Source organism: Microtus oregoni, unplaced genomic scaffold (genome assembly GCF_018167655.1).
Source record: "Microtus oregoni isolate MIOR12 unplaced genomic scaffold, Mior012 000074F_000, whole genome shotgun sequence".
Classification (NCBI taxonomy): domain Eukaryota; kingdom Metazoa; phylum Chordata; class Mammalia; order Rodentia; family Cricetidae; genus Microtus; species Microtus oregoni.
This window is the reverse complement of record NW_024543987.1, coordinates 2,485,999-2,506,738: the sequence shown is the minus strand read 5'-3', so window position 1 is coordinate 2,506,738 and position 20,740 is coordinate 2,485,999. Positions and strand designations below refer to the sequence as shown.

Below are 20,740 nucleotides of genomic sequence, written 5' to 3'. Positions count from 1 at the left end.
CATCTCCTTCACATTTCCCTCCAGGGTTTTCTCTTCTCAAACTTTGCTTTTTCTTCTCTTGGAAGAACTTGCTTTGGAAGATGAGGCAAACACTTGGTGAGGCCTGCTTCCCAACTGAATTTCTTTCAATGTGCCAGCTCAGTCATTGGAAGACTGGCTAAAAACCAGCTCTTTTGCAATTTGAGTGAATGTTTCTGAAAATTGGCAAAGTGTAGAACACATTCAAATAAAAGGAAATATATAGGAACCTTCTGTGATTCCCACTGAGGAAGTGTATCACTGCTGCAATGACATTTTAATTGGCATCTAATTTATTCACGAAATCTGGATCTATGAAGGAATAAAATTTCCCCCAAATTGTATTTACATTTGCAGCAGATAAATTAGGTCTGTGTCAGGTACTCATCAAAAAAGTTTCATTTTCCTAAAGGAGAAAGGGTGTATAAAGTCCCTTTTCTTATATAAAATTTAATTAACTGGTGGATTTGAAGGTCAAAATTAAACAATTAATTTGTATTCTGTGTCAGGGGATGATCATTTCTGGTTGTGCCACACTTGGCAGGAGTGAAAAAAAGATATTCTTTGATGTCATTCATATATATATGAATATGCTATTAGGAATCCAGGAACACACTGAATATCACAATATAGTTCATTGGTCTTCTGCAGGTTACATATGATCGCCCGGTAGTAAAAAGAATAAAGAAAAGCTCAAACAAAAGATTACCTAATGAAAAATACTAGTTTGTTGTAATGTCTTGAAACAACTTATGAGCAGATCATAATGTATTTCTCAATTCTCCAAAACTTTTGGTTAATATATTCTATGCATTTCGGCTCAGTAATTTCTAACTTTTCTTGACTCTACACCCTTACAGGCTAAAACATGTTTGTTGTTCATAATTTACACACATTTATTAGTCTATATTAGTCTACGCTATAAATATAGGCAAAAAAATGATGCTGAAAAGGATGGGATACAAAACTCATGAGGAAATTTCCAGTACTTTCTTCCCGTATGCTAGTGGATTCTCCTTCAAAGGTCTATATTGCGACTTTCCTCTCAGGGAAATTTGTGTTACTCATATTTGCATTTCCCATTCTCTATCTGCCATAATGCCTCAGGCTCTCAACAAATTCAAATGGAGTAATAGATGTCTCTATAAATAAGATGTTCCAAAGAAGATTGCCTATTAGGTGACTGTGTAATGACTGAAAAGTAATTGGTTAATACTGTTCATGCTTCTGTGATGAAAACTAAGGACACTGAAATCTCATTCTTGTCTTCCCATACTCCCTGGCACTGTAATGACGCTGCTAAAGCAGAGTAAAAGGTGGAAACAAAACCAAGAATTGGGCTCTGAAGCAAACAACGGGAAATGGAGTCTTGGTACATGTTTTGGAAGAGAATTCTGTTCTTTTAAAATTGGACAATGATATCCTCATAGAAACAGTTGTTCTTTCTACAACACAGCTGTGCAATGAGCTCCAAGGTTGGGAAAGGTTAAGTTACAAATGGTAGAGAAGGCTAGACATAGTAGTAGTAGTCATCAACCACATCTGAGTGGCATCTCTTCTTATGCAACCAGAAAGCACTTTAAGGCTTCCAGGCTAATCATATCAAGTACGTGGAACACTATTTTTGTCCCAAAGGGCAACTGTCATTTTCACTGAGACCACAGAATCATTTTTATGAATACTAATTTATTATCATGTCACAGAGAACAACTTATTTATATATAAGGTGACAGACTTTTAGTGGATTTGTTATCTTTGTAGGGTTTATACTAAATAAGCAGGGGTTTGCACTACAACTGGAACTGTTTTATAGTTAAGCACTAGCGATTTTAATTCATGCCTTTATATCAATCAATGTGCTATGCCTTGATTTGTAAAACTTGGGAGGAGGGGAAGGCAGCTTGTTATATTAGAAGAAAGCAAAGATTTTACAAGCTAGCTTTTAGTTTTTCCTTTGTAGCCAATTATTTATTTAAAAACTGGAAATAATTTTTCTTTTAGGAAAAGTAACAATATTCCAACATTAATATTAGGCAACAGTTTCTCGGGTGGAAAAATGGATTTTAATGAGCAAAATCCCCTTCACTGAGAGGAACAAGTGATTGGATCTACCTATATTGCTAGGGTTTTCTTTTCTTCTCTTTTTAGATCAGGCAAAGCCCGTACTTATAAGTTAACTATGTTCAGAGGCTATAAGTGTCAGTTCTTCTCCAATTTGCAATTTTTGTAAAATTATGTAGTTTAATAATAACTATATGACAGTGCTGTATTATCAGGGTACAAGAGGTTTTTTTTAATGATGAATATTTCAAATGGCAGAATGTCAGCATCTTTAATACTAATTTACTAATCCCTAAGAAGGAATGGCTGTTTGAAAGACAAACATAGAAATTAATGTCAGAATCCAAATTTACCCACATAGTTTAAATATGTAACCAGTTAAAATGGAAGTTTAAGGCAGAAATTCATAATAGTGACAGCTTCAAAGTAAAGCTAAGGGATATTTTATTTGAAAATTAATACACAGTCACTACACTCATTAATGAGGAAAACTACCTAGAATTCTTCAAATCATAAAGTTTTACTATAATATCAACAGTGAGAATGACCCAAGAGAATTTCATTACTATTAAATGCCAATAAAATAAATTTGACTTATTTCCATGAACCAAGAACCACCATTCTTTAGATATACTTAAAAACACATGAAATGGTTAGAGCACAAAGGCAATTATAAGGCAGATCCATGTGATTTTGATTCACAACACAAACTTCATTTGTGAGAAAGAAGCATAGATTTCTTCTCACTGGAAAAATACTTGCTATCAAGCATACTTAGCAAATATTCAGCTATCTAGAAAGATCTGGTACCAACTGGTAATATTTTTATTTTAAGTAATTTAATATTTTAACAGGTATTAATATTAAGCAATACCACACACTGCAGCAACAGGAAGAAAAACATTTCATAATACAATATTAAATTATTTTTCACTGCACAGTATGAAATATCCAATAATTAGCATTGAAATCATTACAGTGTATCTTATCCAACTAAAGGAAATTTCACATCTACCACAGAAGAAAAATAAGCAATAATGAGCCACAGGGGACCCAGTTACATAGTATTAAATAATATCTGAAGCTTGTTTGAAAGACATCCAGACAAAATATTTTTTCAAATATGGAAAACCATAGCCTACAGATTTGGATTATTTTACAGAAAAAGGATAGCTCATTCCACTTTAAGAGGCAACATCACTTCTATTTAAGTGCCAAGACAAAGGAGAAAGTTAGGATTTTAGCTAAGGAATTGAATAAAGCCTGGCATGAGGAATTTCCTTCATTACTGTCACTGAAAGCAGTCTGCCTTACACCTGAATATGCTTTAATAATAGAATAAACATATTAAGTTTCAGAGCAGGGTGTGTACACCTTGCCTTAATAGATTAACACTTAATTTAGTACAATACAGCATGTCAAGATTTAAAAATGCAAATACACTTAACACAGAATTTGCTTCCACTGCTTTGCCTTAACCAGGCCACCAAGAGTCCATTAAACAGCATTTTCTAATTATCGGTGCTGATCCCTCTCTTCCTGGTGTCAGGCGAACACAACTGAGGTGTCACCATAGAGCCCTTCCCCAGGCAAGACCCTTTACCCTCTGTTCACCCATAGACAGGGCAGTTTTCGGCTACTGTGTTCCATCTTGATTGGTTTGATCTTATGCTAGTCCCACTGTAGAAAGCTCGAATTCTTCTTAAAGAGTGGCCTGCCCCTCATAATATCCCTTTAGGGAGGCCCCAAATCCACAACACTTGATGGTCTAAGCTTTTTACAAGTCTGTTTTCTGTTATAAACAGCAAGGACGAGGCCATTTTAGTTGCTTGCAAGAGGTTGATGTTGAGTCTGCGCCGTGCCGACTCTCTTCGATCTAAATTCTCTAAACATTAGCTTAGCAATCTGTGATTCCAATGGGTTGAGTGCCAACAGAAGTGGATCCGATTTGGCATGGAGAGGTTCTACCAACTCTCGTAGTGTATTAGCCTAATATAATAAAGCAGTGATACAATATGATGAAAGACTTGCGCGTGCCATTATTCCAAAGCACATCAGTATTTGTATTAGAAATACCACCATGCAGTACCCATGAAGAGAAAATAAGGTCTAGAATTGCATATGGTTTTAATACCATAATGTCTTTCTGTTGGCATGCAAGTCTACCTCGCCATAAATGGGACCAGTTTTGATTTAGTTTGTTTGGAACGCCAATCTTCCAGTTACATACAATAACTAACAGACACATCTTTCCCCACCTCTAACTTGTACATATATGTCTATAGTTTGAATCAGAAAAGCCAGCTAAAGTATTCTCCACATACGTGCAAAACCATCAGTCTTTTTTTTCAAATCAAAATGGATTTCTATATGTTTCCTCATTTTTACACAGTCTTAAGGTATGAAGGTTTTTTTTTTGTCTTCCTGCTGTGACATAAAAGCAACTGTTCTGATCCAGAGAAATTGCAATAGCCTAGCTAGCATTGTTCTGGTGAGGAGACCCCAGACTAAATGATACCAAGTGAAAAAAAATGAAAAGCCACAACAAGAAGCATGACAAAAAGATGATTTTACATCTGAGCATTAGCCACACATCAAGGAGTTTATAAACTGGAAGAGAACAACACTTTTGAATGACTGGAAAAGCGGAGCAGAGTTCAGAAAAACTAACAACTCTCTTCATTTTATTTTTCATCTTCAGGAATCCAAATATTGTCGGTAGGTACACATTGGCAATATTTGTCATCACTAGTATAAGGCAGAATTTTGTCTGCCGCACCCTATCATATTTTTGGTTATATCCCCAGAAGAAACAAGGAGGGAGAAGGATCAGAGAAAGCAATCTGTCTACTGCTACATTCCTTAGAAAATGGGAAGGGGAATAACTGGTGTGTAGAAAATGAAATAGAGTGTAGTTCAAAACCAGGAGAAGCACTTATCTATCACATCATACACTGTGTATAAAAGGGGCTGAGAGCTAAGTAATTTTTTTATGTAGGTCAAGTGAAATAACAAACAACACCTCATCATTAAAAGATTATCATGCTGGAAATATGTCTCTAGGTCCTACCACTGTTTGATAAGGGTATGGGATTTCAGAATGGAAAATCAGAGGCACTCTAACCTGAGTCATAAAGTCTTATCTCAATTTAAACTGTCCTTAATTTTCTATGTAATTAAAATATTTTTTAAGTTGTTTTAGACACATTCATCATTTTTGTAGAGATAATATTACATGAATACTTTCATTTCTAGTATATTCCTTAATGCACATTTAACTAGAGCCCTGGTAATCAAGTGGGGTTTAATTACACTTACAGTATTGCTTCTATAAGATTACTGAATTTTATTATAAGAGATTTGAAAATATCTCTCCAGTTTAGTCCCTTGTCTGAGTATAAGATTGTGGTGAAGAATCACTATTTCAAAATGGTGAGCACTCTTTACCAACCTGTTAATGTTAGCACAAAAAAGGTAACTCCTTAAGAAAAAGATATCTCTCCAACTATTTGTGATTAAGTACCACTGACTAGAGACTCTTAAGGATGGAGGTATTTGTTAAACATAAATTTCTAGGTGCCACTTCTTACATACTGGATCAGGATGTCTGAGGACAGAACTCTGGAATTCTCAGTTTATACAAGTAATGATTCTTTTGCCCATTGTAGTTTGAAATCTGCACTGGCAAGGGCTACTCAGTGGGTAGGATTCACTATCCTGTATACACCAGTAGTTTCTAAGTCATTAGCCTGTAGGTAGGGATGTTATATAGCATTTAATTGCACCCCTTCCATCAGTGGAACACTATCACTCAGCTAATACAAGTTCAAGGTTTTTGTTGAAGAATGTGTTGGAAATATCTTGGAGTCCTGAAGTCAGGAAAGTTAGGAAAAAACTTGATGAACTGCTTGAATATATTCTTGAAAGATAAAATTTTATGTTGAGTTAAATTTTTTTTGTTTTTTTTTTAAATATTTATTTATTTATTATATTCTTTCTGCGTGTATGCCTGAAGGCCAGAAGAGGGCACCAGACCTCATTCCAGATGGTTGTGAGCCACCATGTGGTTGCTGGGAATTGAACTCAAGACCTTTGGAAGAGCAGGCAATGCTCTTAACTGCTGAGCCATCTCTCCAGCCCCATAAATATTTCCTTTTTTTTTTTTTTTTGGTTTTTCGAAACAGGGTTTCTCTGTGGTTTTGGAGCCTGTCCTGGAACTAGCTCTTGTAGACCAATCTGGTCTTGAACTCACAGAGATCCGCCTGCTTCTGCCTCCCAAGGCCTGGGAAATATTTCCTATTTTTGAGGCAAATAGAACAACTATAAGGATATTCTTAGACTAAGTCCAATTGAATCAACTGTATGGTTAGGTACTACAAGCCAGGCTAAACACTGGTAAAGGCACAAAGGGCTCAAGGTGCATGCCTCATTGACAAGAGTTTTGTGCAAACACAAACAAACCCATTTTGAAGTGAGACTATTCTATATGTTTATCGTTTGCTTCTGAGAGACTCGCCCTTCTGTGCCTTTCTGCAAGTCTCTTTCAGATTCTCAACAGTCCACTGTGAGAATGCAAACTATTTTGAGAAATATATGTCCTTTTATCCTTTTTTTATGAGTTTAAAAATGACTCCACTAAGGACTACTCAAATAATAAGCAAAAATATAAATTCTGGAAACACAAATTTTAGGAACATTAAAAACATACCCACTAGGAAGAGTTGATTTCAATCAGATGTTTGAGGCTACATTAGAGTGGTTAATGTTGAAGTCATAAACATTTGTATGAGAATGACTATGACTAAATTTGAATACTAAGCAGGTACAAACATTTTCTTGTTGAATGAGAGCAAACTGCTTGAAACTGGAACTATGTACTTAAAGCAAATGAGCACTTAGGAATAGTCTCACTTTAGTTTGAATTCCAAAAGAAAACTTTCCTATTTATCTGCTTTCATTCCGAGTAAACTTGAGGGCAAATCCAGGAGCGAAAGCTCCAACAAATAGTCACAGACTGCTTGCATATAGTGAAGGCCGCTGAGAACAGATGACCAAGCCTAGCAGGGACAACATAGGAGCGTCAGAGAGAATTACTTGGTTTTTAGAAGTTTAGTTAACATACTTATCTGAAGTCTTCATTTTTCTCTAAGTATATAAATATCCAGATTTGAGTTTTTCTTAAAGTATAAGTAATAACTACTTTCATCAACATAAGCATCTGAAGGAATGGACCTGTGACTTGAGCACCCACTTTCTTCTAAAAGGTTGAATTAAGAGTAGAAGCTTTCATTGTTTGCTATTCGGTTATTAGAATGGAAAGCAAGAGGAATTAATTTTTACATGTACATGTTGTGGAGCAAAGATAAAATGAGTGTATGTGTGTTTATGTGTGTCTGTGTATACACAAATGTGATTCCTCCATTATAGTTCATTACTATTTTCTAATATTTTAGTTGAGTGATGCAGAGACAGCTCATATATTTCATCTGACAATATTATTAATAAAATAACCACATTAAACTCTACCAAGACGGCCATTTTCCTGGTGAAGTTTTCTTTCAGAAGTATTAATGGGTGTCTAGTGACTAGATTATGAGATATGAACACACTACAAGAAAAACAAAACTTTTGCAATACGTCCTTGATATGAACAATGTATGTTTTTAATATATGAGAGTTTAAACTTTACTATGAGTTTATGTATTTATAAACCGAAGTAATTAGATCACCTGATGATCAGTGTGAAAGTAATTCAGTGATGAGACTGGACAATATGGTGAAGACATAAGTCACCAAGCACCTTATGATTACGTATGACTTTGCCACAAATGGAAAAAGACCCCAACAAATTGGAATTAACAATATTTAAGTTTCTTTCTAAATCATTTCATTCTATAGGTTCTCTTTTCCTCCTTCTAATCACACTACATTTAAAAAAAAACCCATAAGTACTTTGAAAGGCAGTTTTTTTCTGACCTGAACTTTGAGCCACTTAAGTGATCAGGTAATAAAAATGTTTTTAAAATACTGATTTATTGATTATATTTTTATCTTAGAAGCTACTGAATATGGATGGACATCTTACTTGACTTAAATTCTCCAAACTGAAAATTCTCATAGGATAATAGCTAAGAGAAAGTAGGGGAGCTGGGGTTCTGAAGATAAATTTTGTGTGTCTTCCTTTTATCTCCTTTGGCAAATTTGCTGATCAATTAACTTGAACTTTGCTCAGTAAATGTTAAGGCTGTTGTAAGGATACTTTTACTGCCCATTTTTATTAGGTGCAGTCAGTGGCCAAACTTCCCAATTATTCAAAATATAATCTAAAAATAAATGAACATATCCAAATCAACAATATCTTTGCAAGCAATATCTAATGGATATACCTTATAGGATGGGCTATATTTCTAGGCTCTCCCTGATCACCTCTGTGGTACAAGGTTTGTATTCAGGGCCTCATGAATGGTGAATATGTGGTCTACCTCTGAACTACCTCCGCAGCCCTACTCCACTCTATTCTTCCTCTCGTATTGAAATTTTAAACTATCCTAAAAGTTCTGCCATTATCATATGGAAAGAGCACTATTATTTTTAAAGAATGTCATTCAGTATCAGACCCAGGAGCATATTATTCCAGGAAAGCAAATGAGGGGGGGAAGTGATATAGGAGGGTCACCTGTCTATGTGTTGCTTTCATTGGTTAATAAAAAAACTGCCTTGGCCTTTTGATAGGACAGCCCTTAGGTGGGTGGAGTAGACAGAACAGAATGCTGGGAGGAAGAAAGCAGAGTCAGGCAAGTGCCATGAAGCTCCGGTCCAAGATAGACATGGGTTAGAATCTTTCCTGGTAAACTACCATCTCGTGGTGCTACACGGATTACTAAATATGGGTTAAAGCAAGATGTGAGAATTAGCCAATAAGAGGCTGGAACTAATGGGCCAGGCAGTGTTTAAATGAATACAGTTTCCGTGTAATTATTCTGGGGCTAAGCTAGCCTTGCGGGAGCCAGGCGGGATGAAAAGCAGGCCTGCTCACCTGCTCCGCTACAGGGAGGGGAAGAGAGACACAATCTAAAAAAGGGAGTGAAAATACTAAATTCTTTTCAACAAGAATATAACAGCTGGTTGTGTGGAGGGGCAGGAGTGGAAACATTGTAGCAAAGCAAGAAAAGGAGTTCTTCTTACACTTCAAATCTAAAGAGTTTTTCCTCTCACACTATATACTGCTCTGACAGGAGAACTTAGAAGTGGATTTTGCTTACTGTCTTTAAGATTTCAATATTTAAAACACTGATTTTTTTCTCTTTCAATAACTTCTAAATGTTAATGCTTTATTAATAACCTCCTTGGCATGCCAGTCTGACATTTGGGATCATTTACTCATTAACAACTCTGGCAAGGAGATAAGCCACTCTGGGGTCATTGCCAGTTGAATTTCAGGACCATCAAAAATACCTCTCCAGCAAAGCAAGTGCCAAGAGAAGAAGAAAATTCAAGATGAGTCATTTACCACTAACACCTTTTCTTTACTTAAATCTGTTATATAGCTAATTTAACATGTCATATCCTTTTTACTTCTCCTACAATTATTATATCAGACTGTATCACAAAGCTCCTTTGTTAAAATAGTTTCACAATTCAACATTGAAATTCTATTTTAGTGATATGTATCATGTTGTTTACAAGAAAGAAATGTGGTAAATAAAAATCACTGTAAAATATATTTACAAGAATGTACCACAGGTGAAACCAATTAGTACAACTTTTCACCTTAATCGAAAATCTGGGCCAACGAGTATTCATATTCAATCTGAGCTGTGTTAGAAATTAATGGCTATTAGATTTTGGACCAGAAAATGTATTCTGTACTTGGGATAGAAAAGTATAGAATTAGAAAACTATAGGAAGTGTACCATCTGAAATATTCTATTAAATATGAGCTTCATTTCTTCTTCTGGAAAATATTGTATAGTATTAATCTTTATAAAGAAAACTACATTTTACTGGAGAGTTACAGAGATGCTGACTCTCAGTGTTCTTATGGAAAAATAAAAATGGCTTTATATAGCTACTATGAAAGGTTGCCTGCCATATCTGTGCTTAACATTTGGTATCATATGTTGAAATTTACACTCAGCAGTATAATTACAGAAAAGTAGATTCATATAGGAACTTCACTAGGGTGAGCATTTCTTTTATGAAAATAAAATCTTTGAAATGTCAGAAGGTTCTATCTTAAAATATAATTTATATTGAAATGTGAAAAAAATCTAATCTCAATACACTTGTTTATTATCTGCAAGTCAATCAATTTTATAGTGCTTTATGGGGCTACATTACTTGTAATATATTTGAAAAAAACGAGAACTCCATATTTCATTACAACCCAGTCAAGCTTTAAACATTTCTATACGTTATATTTTATTTATAAAAGACTATGTTGCCTTCTCTAGAATGAAAAGATACGACTATTAAGGAAGAGAGGCTGTCTCAAGTCACTTTTATTGGCTAGAAACATGTAAAAATGGGGTATATTTAGGATTCCCTAGTTTAACTTAAAATTCCCAATTGATTGACTTGCAGATAATAAACAAATGCATTGAGATTCAATTTGCTTTGGTTACTACCATTGTTTGTGGGGGAAGGGAAGATCAAAAACAATAATATCTATGGAGTAAATAATTTATCTATAACAAAAATGATCACCAAAGGATTCCATGAAACTGGTCTTATTTATTTTATGTGTGTTTATGTTATTAGCCTCATTATTGGATGAAGAAATGCAAGAACCCACATAGGGCTATGTTTTCAGAGTTCTTTGATAGATGTATACATACTACTACCACAAATTTCTATATGTATACATACACATATACATATATAAACATATTAGAAGATGTATTGGTTTGTGTATGGTTCAGATCTACTTCATCAGATCTAAACAGCTAATGTTATAAGTTTATTTATCATGAAATATTACACCAAACCCTTCTTAAGTCCATGAATACTAATAATCAAGATTCTAGAACAACTTATCTCTTGATTTGGTTATTAAGTGCAGAAATAATCTAAAAGACATCAATCTTGAATTTTGAAGTAAATTCAGAAAATCTTTAAATTAAAAGTTTCAAACCATCATAAAGTGTATGTTAATCACATGTGCGTATTACTATTAAGGAAGGCTGTCACACAGTTTAAACTAAGACATTATTCTGCAGCAATTGACTAAGCATAGTACACACCATAAATAGACATAAAACCAGAACCTGACCAAAGAAAATGTCGGGATGACATTTTCTTCCTCCTTACTGGAAATCTTCACTACATTAGAGAGTCTATTTTCTTTCTTTTGTGAAAAATCAGTAGATACCTCAAAAGTATTAGTAGTAACTCTTTCTTAAAAGTTAATATATTTGAATTAGAGAAAGCCTAGAGAACCAAGACCTTGGTTTTAGTCATACTAGGAACGATTACAGGTCTTAGATGTGTGGGTAGATTGGTCACCATGGTGATAAAAAGTCAGCTTGGGGAGTAGATACTACATTACATTGCTCCCCATAGAAACAGTGAAGCTGAAATCAAATGCCACTTCTGTATTTAGCATGGAAAAAACCTGAAACTCCTTTGAACTTACACTTTCCTCAGGAGTTGCTAAAGCAACTTAACAAATCTAGTCTGGTGTGGTGGCATCAGCACTTGGAAGATCAAAGCAGAAGGATCTCTGTACATCTGAGGCCCAGAGTGTGGTCTATAATGAGACCCTGTCTTCTTTTCTTAAAGATACTTCCCTTATATATAATTTTTCATTTGTAATGGATTCCCCTGATAAGACTTCTTCACACTTTTAGTCATGTGCCTTGTGTGCTCTTCTCAATGGTTTTTTTTAAAAACCTTTTGTCTGACTGGTGAGTACTGGATAAAATTGCATGTACCTGAAATAAGAAAATCTACTTAAAACCTTAAATGTAAACTATATGGTAGAGGTGGAATTTTTCGGTAGACAAATTTCAGGAAGAGACTGATATCACATGTGCTGTTTCTGGCACTTCTGCATCAAGGAAGAATCATTTAGGTATTTCATTTGAATGGCCTATGGTGACAAGTTATTTGTATGTCATTAGTATTAGTAATAGATGAAGGCAAGGATTAATTATCAATACAGCTCATATTTTTCAATAGTTCTTACTTCATTGACAGATGTTGATTAGAAACATGGAAAAGATTTTAAGTCCCTCACTGTCTTGGGGAGCTGTTGGTGGAGGTATAGGCAAATGCTCAGTAGAGAATGTTTATTGCTGTTTGGAACTTGGTCCTTTAAATTTGACCACTCTTCCTTCTATGTTGTATGCAACAGGAAAACAGGTATCATTGTAACATAACCATTTGTTGTTTTAAGAAATCGAAATGTCATATTATGAACTTACTGATATTCACGTTTCAGCTTTTATAGTATGATACAATGTCATAAAAACTGGGTTCAGATCATTTTAAGTCTAATTTATCACTTTTCAGTCATTAATAAGATACGATTTCTTATAATATCACTAGTTCAACTACATAGTTCTAAAAATTCAATATTCTGACTAGTGATAATTTTAAAAAGCATAATAATTTGTATTCTATATTACTTGATTAGTTTAATTTTCACTCACACTTTAATTGGGTTATACAGATACTTGGATTATGAACTACTAGGGGTGATATACAATTAAGTCACATAGTCTCCACTTAAGACATGTTCTGGTTTTAGAAATCAAGCAACAAATAGAATTCAAGTTTGGACAAGTATATCCTTAACACATCACAGTTCTAACTGTGATGAAACAAGTCACGACAGAAAGCTTGGTAGCATTCTACTCTTTCATATAATCTGATTACAGGAAGACTTTTCATCATTTTAATGTTTCTACACTCCACTGAAATAGTTTATCAAGTGGCTAGCTGCACTCCATCTGATATCAGTGACCTTAATATGCAAAAAGTAGTTCTGAATATCAGCAATGGATTTTCTTATACTTTTCAGATACTACAGAAGACAGTTTTTGTGTCACCAGCAGGAATATTACAGATGTTTCCACAGTGAATAATTTGTGTAACTTGACTGTCATATTCCATTCCCAGTGCTGGGAGGCCTACTAATTAAACAGTATTATTTTATTTGCTTTTTGGGATAATAGGTCAATAATCAGAAACAAGAACAATCAGAAATCAAGTTTTGGAAACCCATGTCTTTCTTTCCGCTACAATATACATTTTTGCAAGCTACAAATGTATGAAAAGTTTTAAAAATAGTTTTATTTAATATTTATTTATTCTGGGTTCTATGACAACATTATACATGACATTCTTTATACCCTCTTTAATACATGCTTAGGAAATTAGGAAAATAATGTTTTGAATGGCTAAATCAAGCTTACTTGTTGATTTTTATGATCACCTCAGCTATATTAATTATTCAGTTGGAAAAGACTTAACATTGATTATGCGGGAAAATAAGGAAATACCTTATCTCATTTTTCGTTTTATGATTACACACTCTGAAACACTGCCAGGCACTTTCTAAAATGTTAAAATAGTACCAAAAGTTTTTTTGTTTGTTTTGTTTTGATACAGGGTCATATGGTAGAGCAGCTGGCCCCGAATTCGCTATACAGTTGAAAGCAGCTGTGAACTCCTATCTTTCTGCTTCGACTTCCTTTCTGGGTGCTGAGATTGCAGGTGTGCCCTACCGCACCTATTTTATCCCACACTTTATAAGTTCCTTATGCTTTAATACTAGAGCATTCATTATCCAAAATGCTTCAAACTAAAAGGACTTCAGGCTTCAGGGTTTTTTCTGTGTGTGTGTGTTTTGGAATATTTGTATGGATTTTTTTCTTTGACTGCTTGAGAATCTTTAATCTTAAAATCCCAAATCCAAAATGTCTTGAAATAGAAAACTTCCCCAAAATTTTGGATTTCAAAGTATTTGGTGTTTCAGATTTTTGGATAAGGGGTGCTCAACTTGTAATAGCACATTCTTATTACTTTATATAAAAGGTCTAAGTTCTGGCAAATGGCTCCAAGTCTGATTACCCATCTTAAAAACCTGGGACCCACATGATGGTAGAAGAGAAAATAGACTCCCCAGAAGTTGTGCTCTGATCACATGCATGTGTATATGTGTGCAGATGCACACACAATACATACACCAATAAATGTTAAAAAGTAAAAAAAGTCTATTGTTGAAAAAAAGGATTACAATAAAAAGCTTGGAACTCAACTTGTTTCTGCAATTTGGTGCTAATATTTTAGGTTATGTGAGTTAATGCTGAGCAGGGAAATTATTAATCCTGGAAACTACTTAATAGTTGAACAAAGAAATAGCTTATCAAGGACAGGCTATGGATCTAAAATACAAGTTCCTGGCATTCTTTGGTATTCTTGTTTCCTTGCACTTAATAGTTTTGCTACAAGTCAAAGGTTTATACAGTTGCTCTATCTTGTAATTCTGTGGTATCATATGAGGGCAGTAAGAATAAAGGGTTAAAAATCATGAAAAACTACCCCAATGGAGGTACTTGTAGAATTGAAATTGGTGAATTAATTTTTATGAAACCACCTGAAGATGGAAAAATATAAATTATATAACCCTAGCTTCGTTTTCTTTTCTACTTAAGTCATCAACACACTAATGTTGCTCACTTGGTGGAGATAAATTTTTTTTCTCAATAAAAAAAAGAAAAAAAAGAGAGTAGTTAAAAAATCAAGAACATATGAATGAAAAATAAAATTGACCAAAGATATACTGAAAAAAAAAAACAAAGGTGCCAGCATGTGGTACCTCTCATCATCAGGTACCCCAGACGCCCCAGCAAGCCGGCCTAAGTGAACAGCTCTGTCATTCTCAAGCAAAAAATAAAATAAAATAAAGTAAAAAACCACAAAAAAAGAATATATGCATGTAATTGGTGCATATACTAAAACCTGGATAATTTTTGTTTCAGGAACATAAAGACAGGGCTAGAGATGTAAGTCAGTAGTTAAAACTACTTGCTGCTCTTATGAGGAGATTTTGGTTCCCAGTTCCCACACGGTGGCTCATAACTATTCATAACTCCAGTGGCTGGGCATCCAAAGCCCTCTTCCAACCTCCAAGGGCACCACACATGTATGTGGTACAAATATATACATGTAGGGAAAACACTCATACACACAAAATAAATGAGTCTAAAAATAAAAAGAAATATAAAGAAAGAGGTACAATGTATTTGGAACCTCACACTCAACAGCAGTGGAAAACGTTTATGGTGGCAACAGCTATAAAAGGGACTGAAAAGGCCTGGTACAGTGGCAAACCTGTAGTTTCTGCCATGGAATCGGCTGTGGGAGGATTACCTGAGCCCAGGAATTAAAGATCTGCCTAGGGTAACATGGTAGAGTCCTTTCTCACTAAAGGATAAGGTTGAAGAAGAAAGGAGGGGGATGAAACTGATCTTGTAATTTATTTCTCTTTTTAAACATTGATAAAAACTTAATATTGAAGATAGAAACCTTAGTAACACAATAGAAAATTTCAGTAATTAGTTTGATAAAAAAAATCTTAGAAATACAGATATAAATTGCCCACTAAAAGTAGAAAAAGATACACAATTCAAGATTCCTTAGAAAAAAGCCTTGAGGTGCGGAAGAGTTCTATGAATAGGAGGATAGGCTAACTAGAAACACATGAGCAGATAACAGCGCATGCTTATAAGAAGAATGCCACAAAGGCAGGCATTGCTGAGGCTTGTGGCAAAGAAAGAGTCTTTAGAAATTAAGAAAAAGTAATGACAAAATACAAAAGAGCCATATAATGTGACTGACATTGCAGGCTTTTCCTGCAAGGGGCCTGTAGACTGCAGCACTGAAGAAATGCTTCTGGAGAAAACAAGAGCTCTTTGGACCTGCAGCAACCATAGCAAATGAATGAACATTTTGGAAATTATTATTTTTATTTTTTTAAATTTATTTATTAATTAAAGATTTCTGTCTCTTCCCCGCCACCGCCTCTCATTTCCCTCCCCCTCCCCCAATCAAGTCCCCCTCCCTCGTCAGCCCAAAGAGCAATCAGGGTTTCCTGCCCTGTGGGAAGTCCAAGGATCATCCAGCTCCATCCAGGTCTAGTAAGGTGAGCATCCAAACTGCCTAGGCTCCCACAAAGCCAGTACGTGCAGTAGGATCAAAAACCCATTGCCATTGTTCTTGAGTTCTCAGTAGTCCTCATTGTCCGCTATGTTCAGCGAGTACGGTTTTATCCCAGGCTTTTTCAGACCCAGGCCAGCTACTCACTCATATTTGGTTTCTAGCCATTTTGGAAATTATTATAGGAATTCTTTAAGACACTGCTTAAGCTTAAACAGCTGTCTTGTTGAAACAAATAAAAAATCAGCAGTGGTTCTTCAAAGAACATTCTGATATCCTGATAAAAACAGATGAGGGAGTTTCCAATAGGCTACGATTGGGGGAGTTTCATATTAAAAAATAAATGAGAGGACCAATTTGGATTTAGTAGCAAAAAGGAAGCATTTCAAACTAGCTTTTGGATAGCAGTGCCATGACGGGAAATAAGAAGAAAGTCATAGGTAGTGTGACTATACAAGATGGCATTTCACGTGAAACCCTTATGAATACGGACAGAAAGTTATTTCTAATTTGGTGGCTCTACAAAAAGCACTATGAAAAAATGTGATTGTCATAAAAGTTTCAGTCCTTGATTCCTTCTTTTTAGAAGTGTTTTTTTTTTTTAAATGAGTTTTCTTTAACCAATGAATTCACTAAACATGGAAAGAATGTTTGGAATGTTGGAAAATGAAGACTTCCCTATTCAGTTAGATGGATGATTAATACCATAGATGATAAAAATGAGATTTGAAATGGATACTTCTGGACAAAACTGGATATATTAAAACATAACAGAAAATGTGAATAGTTGCATTTGGGCTAAAAGAAATCAGCATGGGATATTACTTATATCTTGCTGACAATAAAGCATTATGTAAACTATCACTTAATAAGTTAATGGTTCTCTGTAATAGTTCCACCACACTCGAGTCAATGGTATCTAGATCTCCTATCAGGAGAAAGTTAGGGGGATTACAGGGAGTCAGCTGAAGAATAGAGAAACTGTGTTTGACAACACTGTCCCGCTGTACAGTTCTGGACACATGCATATGGAAAGCAATAATGGTGAGGACACTATGCTAAACAAAAAAAAAATCATAAAATTTAGGAGTTGGAAGAAGTCTTCAGATTGCCAGGCAGCTTAGAGTGCATGTACCTTCTAACCTGGCATTGGTCTCTTTTTTAAATCTTCCAAGTATGGGGAAGCCATGAAACATATGAGACCAGTCTCTCTACATACGGGCAAGATAAAAATTAGCCTTTGTTTATCTTTCACCTCTTCTGCTCTCTGGAACTTCCAAGACCATCTTATTCTGCCTTCCATATGATGGCCTTTTATTAATTTTGTTTTTTAATCTCATTTGTTATTTTCAGATTCACAATCAATATAAAATTGTCAGAAATCTATTTTTGTATAAATGTGAGGAAGAACTTTAACAATGTAACATCCTATCTTTTGGACTCAAGAGCTCTGAAATCCTAAAATATTCAAACAGAGGCTTAATAATAATCTTTCTTAAATATTAAATGTCTGTTTTGGATGGGAGGTTGAATATAACTGTCTTAGAACTCTTAAGTTTTATGTTATGGTAAGAGAGCTCTTATTTATATTTACATACAGAATGACAACCTCAACAAAAAAAGCTAACAAAACATTCTGTAATATTACCAGAGAGAAACAACCAAAAGAAACTTATAAAAAGGATACATCCTAATGATTTAAAGAAGCATTCAAACTTAGTTAAATATACCTTTATCTAATTATTAAGCAAAAATATTCAGCATTTGTGTTGATTTATCTTCGGAGCTGTAAACATTTTCTTGTCACCAATGTTGAGGCATGGTCTTAACTAAGTTAACAAAAGCATATCATAATCCTCAGTGCCCAAGATGATAGATCTAGAGGAGGCTGCCCGGCAAGTATATAATGTATACAAGGACAACAGTGTTCAAAGTGAGGGGTGGGACTTCTTGTTAGATTTGGTTGAAAGCCATACTGACTCCATGTTATCCCCATTCTTTTTAGAAAAAAAAAACATGCAAACTCTTGAGTTTGACAAAATTAAAGAACAGCGAGAAAACAGCAGAGTTGCCAAGGGGAAGAAGATATAAAGGAAATTAGTGATACTAAAGTCATGGGCTATTTTCTCTCACCAAGAGTCACAGGGTGTGTGCTTTAAAATGTCCATTTTATAAGTCATAGAACAGATTCTGTGGTGGTAGGGTAAAGTAAAAAAGAATTTAAAACAAACTTTGAAATGAAAAAAATCCATTCAGTCAGGGATGACAAAATTTGGAGGAGAAATAAATAGATTTTAGGCATTATGTTAATATATTCTGTGGGTGATTTAGCCAAAGACTCTTAGCACAATAAAACATTAGACTTAAAATTGCAGGGTAAAGATTTCAAATGCGGAAGAAAATTCAAAATCCTTAAACTGTGAAGCTTTAAATTTCTATTAAGACATTAAAATGTATATTATGTACTTAGTACTCACTCAGCTAATATTCCCTATATTTTTCTAATAATCAAATTTTATAATCACTTCATTATAAAATTATGAAGCAAGTTTTAAATGAAAGAAATAGTTATCCAGAGCCTGTAGAATATAATGTATTCACTTCACTGTGTCAGACATTTGATTTGTATTAATCAGAAGAGTTAATGCTAGAATGCTTAATTCTAAGCCACGATTTCTAAGGAGTGAGCCAAATCAGACAAAGCTATTAGTCAACTCATCTTCAATTTTGCAAAGAGGCATAAATTATAAATAAATTAAAATGAGAACAGACTATTTTGTGCTATTTCTCTAAGAATCATTTTTACAAAATTGTAAATTGGATATGAGAGAAAATTATTGGCACAAAGTAAGAAAGTTGCTATATGTTTTGAATTATTGTTTTCTTTTACTAAAATTATATTTTTTCATTAAAATCAGACTTATTGAAGATTAAGATCTACTAATAATATAGTGCTCGCTATTTGATAACTCATCAATAAATACCTACTGAATAAATGAACTAATTGGATTATATATTCTTACAGTAAAGGAGAAGTAAAGTACAGGGATTTAAATTTTTGTAGATTAAATCTAGATATTGAAATGTTCTAAAGTCCATGATTGGGATATTAAGTAATTTGCAAATTTCCTGAAACAAGTTTAACTATAGTATTCAATTATCTTAAAATTTCTGTGAAATAATTTATTAGATTTATTTTATTGGCATACATATGTCTTATGTTGGTATCAGAAATAAATATATATGAAACTGTCATACTGTATAGGAAAACATTCTAGAAGTTCTGAAGTATGAAGCTTTAATATTAATTATTTGTTTAGCAAAGAGTCACCTTTACATTCAAACATACATATATGGGCACTTGCCCTTTAATGAATAAATAACATATTACTCAGGACTTTCTCTCATTAAAGATGATTTTTCATAATATAACTGAATTATTTGTGCGTGTGTGTGAGAGAGAGAGAGAGAGAGAGAGACAGACAGACAGACAGACAGACAGAGAATATGCTAGCTGTGCACAATGTTTGTGGAGGCTGGAGGAGGATATCCAGTTCCCAGAAGCTGGAACTGTAGGTATCGTGGGCCGCTGGATGCGGGTTTCCCTGGGAACTAAACCTAGGCCCTCTGGAAAACCAGCAAAGTGATCTTAGGCACTGAGCTCTCCTGAGCACTCCTAGAGCTCTTCAGAACAAATTTTAGAATCTGGCCTGGCTGTTTGATGACAGTGCTTTAGGATAGGCTGAGAGCATAAGAAAATTTCCAGAAAGAAGGTAAACATGTCCTGAGGCATTAGGTAAGCGGATGAGAAAACTTGTGATACATGAATTCAGGGTAAACAAGGAAACAGCAGGCTGAATTTGAGAGGCTTCTCTACAACTTGCTAGAGACTACTTCCACTGAGAAGCTAACAGTAAGTCATCACTGAATTGAAAAGTGGTTTGCTTTTATGAATTGTGAAAATAGTAAAAGGCAACATTATGACTGAATTTGATTACCTATTTTGGTAAAAAATGTAAATCACAGCTTGTCTTGCCTATGGTAATGATAGGTTGTCACTTTGCCACATGAGATTAAATCTTATCGGGCTACATCTTTGCTAGTATGACTCTAGCATGTAGATGTCTGTCTTTCTTTCTCTATTGAAATCTGGTCTTGTTACTTTGAACATCGCCGAGATTATTTTCCTGAGAGATGGAGGGCCATCGGTCATTTACTAAACTATAAACTACGAGAGACATTATTTATACTTTCCCCAAACTAATTAAGATGGCACTAGGTGATGAACCAAGCACATAGTTAATGTGACTCACCTTCTTTTCAAATGCTATGGATTTTGGTGTAAGGACAATAGCTCAGAGATGTTGGAGATCTATTTTCTATCTGATTCATGAAAATGAACCAATCATTTCATATGTGTGACATTTATATTTGAAATGGGAGTTATACAGAGGAGGCTTGTTTTGACCATACACAACCACATTCAATGTGACTATCA

The 20,740-nt window shown here is 34.5% G+C and overlaps 1 protein-coding gene across 5 annotated transcripts in view; it reads right to left on the bottom strand.

Annotated features, from left to right (window-relative positions):
* The window catches only part of LOC121441191 (connector enhancer of kinase suppressor of ras 2), a 217,155-nt gene that overhangs the window by 7,346 nt on the left and 189,069 nt on the right, over positions 1 to 20,740 (bottom strand). Inside the window, exon 21 of one of the 5 annotated variants that reach the window (XM_041642330.1) lies at positions 2,302 to 4,068. The exons of the other annotated variants lie outside the window; for them this stretch is intronic. Within the exon in view, the coding sequence (XP_041498264.1) occupies positions 4,064 to 4,068 (5 nt within the window). The 3' untranslated portion in view covers positions 2,302 to 4,063. Of the gene's footprint in view, positions 1 to 2,301; positions 4,069 to 20,740 lie in introns of those variants that run through there. 5 annotated transcript variants of the gene reach the window in all.